This window comes from Pygocentrus nattereri, chromosome 30 (genome assembly GCF_015220715.1).
Source record: "Pygocentrus nattereri isolate fPygNat1 chromosome 30, fPygNat1.pri, whole genome shotgun sequence".
Classification (NCBI taxonomy): Eukaryota; Metazoa; Chordata; class Actinopteri; order Characiformes; family Serrasalmidae; genus Pygocentrus; species Pygocentrus nattereri.
This window is the reverse complement of record NC_051240.1, coordinates 4,503,795-4,511,967: the sequence shown is the minus strand read 5'-3', so window position 1 is coordinate 4,511,967 and position 8,173 is coordinate 4,503,795. Positions and strand designations below refer to the sequence as shown.

General features: G+C 40.3%; 1 protein-coding gene across 8 annotated transcripts in view; it reads right to left on the bottom strand.

Annotated features, from left to right (window-relative positions):
- Positions 1-1,442: 1,442 nt before the first annotated feature.
- tnrc6c2 (trinucleotide repeat containing adaptor 6C2) overlaps positions 1,443-8,173 on the bottom strand; it is a 157,814-nt gene continuing 151,083 nt past the window's right edge. For all 8 annotated transcript variants that reach the window (XM_037536322.1, XM_017693090.2, XM_017693093.2 and 5 more), the window contains one exon: positions 1,443-8,143. In XM_037536322.1, the coding sequence (XP_037392219.1) occupies positions 7,783-8,143 (361 nt within the window). In that variant the 3' untranslated portion in view covers positions 1,443-7,782. The remainder of the gene's footprint in view (positions 8,144-8,173) is intronic.

Below are 8,173 nucleotides of genomic sequence, written 5' to 3'. Positions count from 1 at the left end.
GTCCAGTCCTGCTTTCCCTGCCGCGCTGAACAAACCTGGACTCCAAAAGTTCAGTTCTACACTCAAAAATAAAGCTTTCAAAAACTGAAAGGTTCTTTAAAAAACAAACTCTTAAAAAAGATGGTTCTTCAAAGGCTCTTGAGTAAAGACAGTGGTTTTCAGAACCATGTGCATGCTTGAATGGTTCTCTACATGGTGAGATTGTTCTTTAGATTGACAGAGAACGTGCTGCATATGGTTCTATATAGCACCAAAAAGGAGCCTTTCATTGTATTCATTCTTTAAAAAGGTTATTCAAGGATTCTTCAGTAATGAAAATGGTTCTACATGGAACCATGGACACCGCGCATGATCACTTCTTTACTTGATAGGGTTCTTCAAATTGAGGACAATGTGCTGTAGGCATTTCAGAACATTTTGAGTTCTCTACAGCACCTGAAAGGGTTGATATATTAACAATAGCAGAACGCTTTTTGGTTCTATGTAAAACCCTTTTCAAAAACAATACATTCTTCTTCAGTATGTAGAATATGTTTATGTAGAATTTCACCATACAGAGAACCATTTAAGCATCCAAATGGTTCTTTGAGTATTCACGGCTCTACATAGAACCATGGTCCTTACGAAACTACCTTTTGAAGAACCACCTTTTTAAGAGTGTTATTAAAGGAAATGGTTCATTGCATCGTGAAAGATTGATGGAGAATGTGTTGTGGATGGTTCTATATAGCACCAAAAAAGGTTCTTCTACTGTAACAAGTTTGACATCATAACAACAGAAGAACCCTTTTGGTGTTTTTCAAAAAGGTTCTATATAGAACCATCTATAGCACATTCCCCGTCAATCTGAAGAACCCTTTCATGATCAAAGGTTCTTTCAGAGTTCATTGTTCTGTAAAGAACTACTGTCTTTTCTCTTCGAAGAACCTTATTTTTAAGAGTCTAGCCAAACCGTCTATTTTGTAGATGAGAAGACTCGAGAAGAAGCTCCTCATAGTGTACAGGTTCTACACCAAATAAAGGGTTGTTATGTCCAAGCCAAGAACCATTGAAGAACCTTTATTTTCCAGAGTGCGTGAAGTGTGCGCTCAGGCAGTGGTTCTGTCAGGAGCAGACAGGAGAAGAAGGAGGAGAACAGAGAACAGGGGAGTCTCCTCAGTTCCAGGACGACTCAGAAAAACGCCAGGCAGATTGGTTTTGTGTAATTTCAGGTCCTTTTACTACCTTCACACAGAACACAAACTATGTTTGAACAGAAAGCGATGCATATGTATAGATACTCAAATGTAAAGCACTCCACCTCAAGAAATAAAAAAGCGCTAGTTCAATACATGCCTAATATTTGGTAAATGTTTTTTCTGCTACGGATTAAAACAAGATATTCCGAAATCCACATCCTTCAGTGCTTAGAGTCGGATTTCTGTTCATATCTTTTTTTTTTAAACATCCATTAACTTGTTATATGCTCATGATAAACATTAGAAAACAGTAGAATCGGAACTGCGGACCTCTCGTCTTCCTGAGAAAATAGCCAAGTCCATTTGTGAGTGTGCAGGACAGCAAGCAAACCATGTTTTTTCACAGAACAGAAACTCAAAATTGATACATACAGGCATAGATAGTCCGTCAACAACAAAAGAGATTAATTCAAAAGCAATTACAACACTGAATCAATCCCAGAGTTCAGAAAGTAGCTTAAGTCTTCATTTGAAAAGTTAGTTTTCTCGCTCTCTTCTGATGGAAGATGAGATTGTGTATAGTTTGTATTTTTCTCAGCTAAATTTCATCTTTCGTTTTGCAAATTGGTCGTTTGTAAACGGCAGGCGGATCGGAAGGAAACGGAAACCTGTACAGACAATAAAACAGTAGGCACCTCTGAAATGAGTCGCACCATCACCGACTCATCTCACGCTCAGCTGTCTGTGTTTATGCATGAATATCATATCACATATGGAGCTCTATACCCTTTTTCTAACTATGGCCACAGTTTATCACATTTTTCCCCCCCACGATGATTTTTTTTTTTTGGATTTTTTTTGTTCTTTTATACTTAATATTTAAAACAAAATGGTGCAAAACTCTCGCTAGTTATTCAACAATGAAAGCCACTATAAAGGTAGATAAACATTTTACAGGTTTTTAAACATTTTACAGATAAAACGAACAAACAATAGTTGATCAAGTCCTTGAGTAAACTTTAACACATGAATTGTCTTCCCTCGTCACCTTTTTGTACGTGTTTTTTTTTCTCTTTTGATTTGCTGAGTGAGGGAAGAGAAGACACTCAGTGCAACATTGGATTACAATAATCATCAGAACATTGTTTTGAACAAGCTTTAAAAAAAACAAAACAAAACAAAACAACAACATACTGAATGGAAACACAAGTGCAGGTGCAAAACCAGGAACGCAGTCTGTACACCCAAAAAAAGTCATGACATCATCTTTGTGATTAATGCTAGGTTTTAGAACACCTTGAAAAGTGTACGAGCTACACCAAAACAAAAAAAAACAAGTTCACATTACGTTATTGGCGATCTTTGATTCAAGTATTGGTGTAGTAACTTGTCTTGTTTTGATATGTTTATGGTTTTATTTGTCTGGAGATGGGAAAAAAAGGATGAGCTGTTACAATTAATAAAAAAAAAGAAAAAGAAAAGGAATTACGTAAAAATACTTTACGCGTGCAAATCCCAGACATTTTTTTTCTGTGAATTATCAAGTATCAGTACTTTTCCTGTCTTATTTTGCAGGGTCAAATGCAAATATTGCTCATTTAACTTGTGTTCTGCCCAGTTGGTCTTACAAGGGAGAGAAATTTGGACGACTAATAAAATGAAAGTAATTTGGTCTACAGTAACGAGTGAAGTGAAGCTAGTATCGTAGCGTTATCTATGCTGGTGTCATCAAAATGCTTCCTGGGGTTCGGACAGGCTAGATGTGTTTGTAGTTTCTGACTGAGTTTGGAGAAAGGCAGTTTCACACCCAGGCAACAGTGAGTTTGCTTTTGCGACGTCGGACTGGAGTCCAACGGCCTTCGTCAGCTTAAGACAGCATCGTACCTGTTGAAACGACTTCCCTCAAAGCGGAGAGAGAACGCGCAGGGCCCTTCTCGATCAGGGCGAATGGAAATGCACAGTTGGATGGGCCCAGATTAACAAACACAAACACTTAAAACAGCATACAGAAAAAGGCACTCCTGCATGCAGTCGACATTTAGAACGAGGGACAGAACACGTCTGCAAAACAGGAGAAAATTAGCAAGAAGTGCAGATTTAGACAGTTTTTTCCCCCTACATCATTTACATTTAACGATCTTTTCCGTCCAACTTTTATATATATTTATATATATAAAAAGATTTTAAAATGTGATTTCATTTTTTTTGGTATTCAAAAAAAGTACCAGGGATTAGCCACGACCTGTGCACCATTAGCGAATTCCCAAACGTCTCGCTCTGTAATCGGACAGCAAAAGGATTATCTCAGTGATGCAAATGAGGTGTTTCAGTAATTAGGTGCGTTTCGCCAGCCTCTTTGAGACCCATCCCACCTCGGACGCGCAGGAAACGTCAGTGTGCCTCCATACTGGTAGTCGTTCATGTAACAAGAAGAAAAGGAAATTCAACAACTCAGCCGATACACACCGCTACGCCTCCCGCTATATTGGCACACGAGACCGTAGAAAGGATTAAACGCAATCAGCAGCATGTGGTTAAGAAGGTCCCACTGTAAAATAGGCTCTGTAAATCAGCAGAAGCGGTAGGTGTGACGACCCAACTGCGCCCCCTGCTGAGGGAGTCGGAGAAGTTTGTCCTACTTATGGCTTCTGTGCCACATTTTCTAGCATTTGAGACACCCTAAGCAATAAATGCACTAATAGATAACAATCTGCTCAAAACCAGTATCTTTCCATAAATGTAAATTTAGTTTACGCCCTGAAAGAGTGCTGAAACGACAGAGTCCCCCAAAGACTACTTCAGGATACGACCTGTATGATCATCCAGAGAGCAATATTCATGCGTATATATAGATATATGCTGGAGGCCTGAGGGTTTTGGGGGTAGAGCCCAACCTCTGGAGTCACTATTGGCACTAACGTTGTAAAGGGCCACCGACCACCTCATCGATGTGTCCGTTATTTTCTTACTTTGCATAGTAATGTTAACGATGTGCTGGTTGGAGAGTGAGCCAGCAGCTAAAAGGACCCGTCCCCCACAGAGCGGGCGTTTCAAGTAAGAGCTGCTCTCTTATTAACAGGAAGGGGGCGCTCTTGCTAACAGAACAGGGAGCTCTCTGGCTAACAGGCGGACGGCACGGAGGCTGCAAAGAGGGAGGGTAAACAAAAAGAGGATCCTAGCAGCTGTGTTAGAGACGGGGTCACGCAAAACACGCAAATTAAGGAGTTCGCACTGCAGGAAAATGATATCTCGGCAAATTCAATTTCTTAAATGTGGGGAATTTAATATGGAATATTATTTACTATGCAAGAATACTACGATATTATTCAACCCATTTCTAGATGTTTTCTCTTAGTTTAAGTGGAATCAACTAACTACACTGAATGTTTTTCTTCATTAGGTATAAAAATAACCAAATTACCTTATTTATGACTATTAGTTATAAAGCTATTATGGAGGAGTCAAATAGTACATAGTTTCGTATGCAACTTCTTTCTCTCTAACATCGTGGAAACTCTATAGTCCACCAGAGGGCGCTGTAGAACATGTGTCAAGTTTTGGTCAGAAGTTCTACTTTGTTTAGTCCTAGAAAGCAAAGAAAGACCACTGCAGCTGGCTAAATGCTACCACACACCAGACAGGAAGCTCTGTGCTGCCCCCTCTAGAATGCCTTTGGTGCGGTGTAGTAGCTAAAAAGCAGTAACTTAAAATTTTTTACTAAAGCTAAATTTATTGTACACTGTAGTTTAGACTAACATGAATAAAACGTCCAGTCATTTAGTGAATTTATCACATTTGGCATTAACTACCTATTCAAAAACTCAGTTTTAAGACAAAAGTAACAGATGGTTCAAATTCTGTTTAAAGGTGTAGATTAGCTGCCTTTCTCGGAGTAAATTGCAGTGTTATCTCTTATGGTTTAGTGTTTTGACTTTAATCGACTCCTGTCACTACCTTTGTAAGTTTATTTTGTATTTATATTTTGAGTTGACCGAACCCCCCATCCCTAAACAATACTGATCGTTTCCCTTGATAAAATGTCAAAGTACATTAAATCATCTAAAAATGAGTTGAATCGTTTCGGAGCAAAACGCTCACAGTAGGAAGCATCGTATATAAGGACTATATTTAAGATGATTTCATTTGCCAAGATGCCATTTTTTTCAGTGCACGTTCTACATGTTGTGAGATAGTTTGGGGAATCTTAGGAAACACTGTTCACACACATAAAAATGATAAACATTTCACATAAACATATGAAAACAACCAAATATGGCCTATATAAGCAACGTTCCTCAATTGCATTGGTTACACAGGACAGGCCTACAGCGGCACCACTTTAAAGTGTTTCTGCATATGAACACTGAAGGGCTTTTGGTGCCAGTGAAAACCCACTGCATGAAGACCAACAGAATTGTACAGTACATGGAAAAAGGGAAAGAAAAATCACACCAACACTGGCGATTCCAGAGGTCAGACTGTCTCAGCTTCTTGCTAAAGGTGCATTTATCAGAGAGGGAGAGAGAGGAGAGGGCAGCGATGAGTTTGAGAGATGAGTCGTCATCACCAGTCTATTTTGGCTTTGACTGAGTGGCTGGGAGCACAGCGACAGAAGATAGACATTCCGAGATTGGGAGGAGAGGAATGAGTGATAGCGAGCATTTCCTCCCATGAGCTTCGGCAGCTTCCCTTCACCTGAGGAAGGAGCTGCTTGCTTTTTTTTTTTTTTTTTTACCTCCTCGGTCGCCCCCCCCCCCCATCCAAAAAACAATCCATGTCTGGTGTCTTTTACAGACACGGTGGAAAAAAGGCCATAAACAAGTTTGGAGTAACAGTGACATTCACTCTGATATAGTCCAAAAAACTGAATGTAAAAACAAACATATACTGCAGGTTTCGTCTGATTGTAAATTCAGTCTTATGTTCCCCTTCAGTCTGACCACACGGGTTTTAGAGTCCATTCACGTCCCTCCAGGACTGATGAGGGACAGCAAACAAAAGAAGCTATATATATTTTTTTTATACCACTAAGGTATGTAAAAGAGCTAAGTTGCCATCAAGAGTCTTTTTTTTGCTCCATAGTCTGGTTAATTGGCATTGCAAGTGGAGCATCAATCTGTTCATAAGTGCTATGTTAATCCCCTTGAAATATTAGAAAAACTTTTTTTTTTTTGTACCAGACGCAAGGATCCCTTTTTACTGCATTAAAAGAGGAGAAACCCTTTTATTTTGGTGTTGTGCCTGAATCCCGAATCTCTGTGTGTTCCCCTCGCGTCTGGAACCAGAACCCCGCAGCGAGTCAGTCCGAGAACACAGCCTCTGAGACCAGGTAGGTGAAGAAGTCCATAAGTATCGTCTTTGTAGCTTGAAAAGTCTCCAACACGACCAATACAGTTCAGTTAAAAAAAAAAAAAATTAATAACAATCTGGAAAAAAAGAGCTTCGGTTTGCTTCAGTGTGGATGGAAGATAACGGCGGATGCTTATATTGCACGACGCATCACTTTTTTTTTTGTCTTTTTTCGTCTTTATCTTTCTCCAGAAACATGTAAAGATAGGATTAAAATGAGTAAGTTCTGATTGATTCAGCATTGAAATCCAGTCGGTGCGGAAATATTTCCATCGAGGGTCTTTTAGACAGTGGCTTGTGAGTTCACAAACAGATGCTTGGTCAAGTTCCTGTAGGCATAACACTCATACGCACAATGTTCAGCTTATTTTTGAACATTAAACACACACAGACAGACAGCCTGGATCATAGACGACGTAAAACAAGAGTCAGTGTACCTCCCTTAACTGCAACTACTGAAGAAAATGCATAAGCTCACGGCTGATTGGTCTAGCAGACAGGCCACGTGCTGCTAGGTGACTTTTTTTTTTTTTTTTCTCGCTTGCTCTGGTCCAATCACTGGCTCAGAAACAGAAATGTGCAAGTTAAATTTCTTTAGTTGGTTTTTGTTAAAAAATAAAATAAAAATAATAACTACTATAATAATAATAATAATAATGCTCAAGAATGACCCAGACAGAGAGAGAGCGAGAGAGAAAAGAGTGCGAGCACTTAAGGCTAAGATAAGTTCTGAAGAAACCACACACTGAACGTTGAAATGCGTAAAAAGGTAGCAGGAGCTTTTCCCCAGCGTCTCGGTCAGGAAGGCTGCAGGGCCGTGAGGTTTCTCTGTTTCTGGGCTTGGTTTTAAAAATGGCTGCCTTTCCTCTGCTTCTCCTGAACCAAAAGAAACTTTTTTTTGGGAAAAGAAAAGTAAAACAAACTATAAAAACATCAAAGGCTTCCGCTTCTGTTGATTCTTGCTTTTGTTGAAAGTCTACAAACAATAAAAGATGCTCTGACGCACTGAACGTCTCCAGTTTCCAAAAGATGCACTGATAAACTGATCAGCAGAGGTAGAGGTAAGCATTCCAGTCTTACCCCGAAACCTTTTTTTCAGCTCTGTAGAAAGAAAGTGATTATCATCACACTGATTTGCTTATTTGTTTGTCATTTTTTGTTTGTTTTTTCCATCGTCTGCTGTTTTATTTATTTTTTTTGTTGTTTTTTTTTAATACTTTTTCCCTTCTCGTTTTTGGCGCTGGACCATCAGCTCTTACATGTTCTCTCCACTCAGCAGGTCTCCAGGCAGCAGTGTATTGATTGGGATTGGGCTCCCCATGACCCTGGTCTCCTCGCCGTTAGCAGGACCCCATAAACTGGAGTACTGTTGAACACCACCCCACAGCAGGTCTCCCCCGTTTCCACTGCTTCCGCTGCCCGAGCTGGTGCCTGTCTTGGTGCCCGCTGATCCTCCGCTGCCCCAGTGGTTTGCCAGGCGCTGCTGGTTGGACCCAGGGGCGGCGTTGCCCTGCCAGCTGCTGTTGGGTGGGTGGGCCTGACCCTGGGCGAAGAAACGGGTCACTTCCTCCTCTCCGGCGAACTCCGCCAGGATGGTGGTGTTACCCAGAACACACCTGGACAGGAGAGAGGGTGTGTTAGATAAA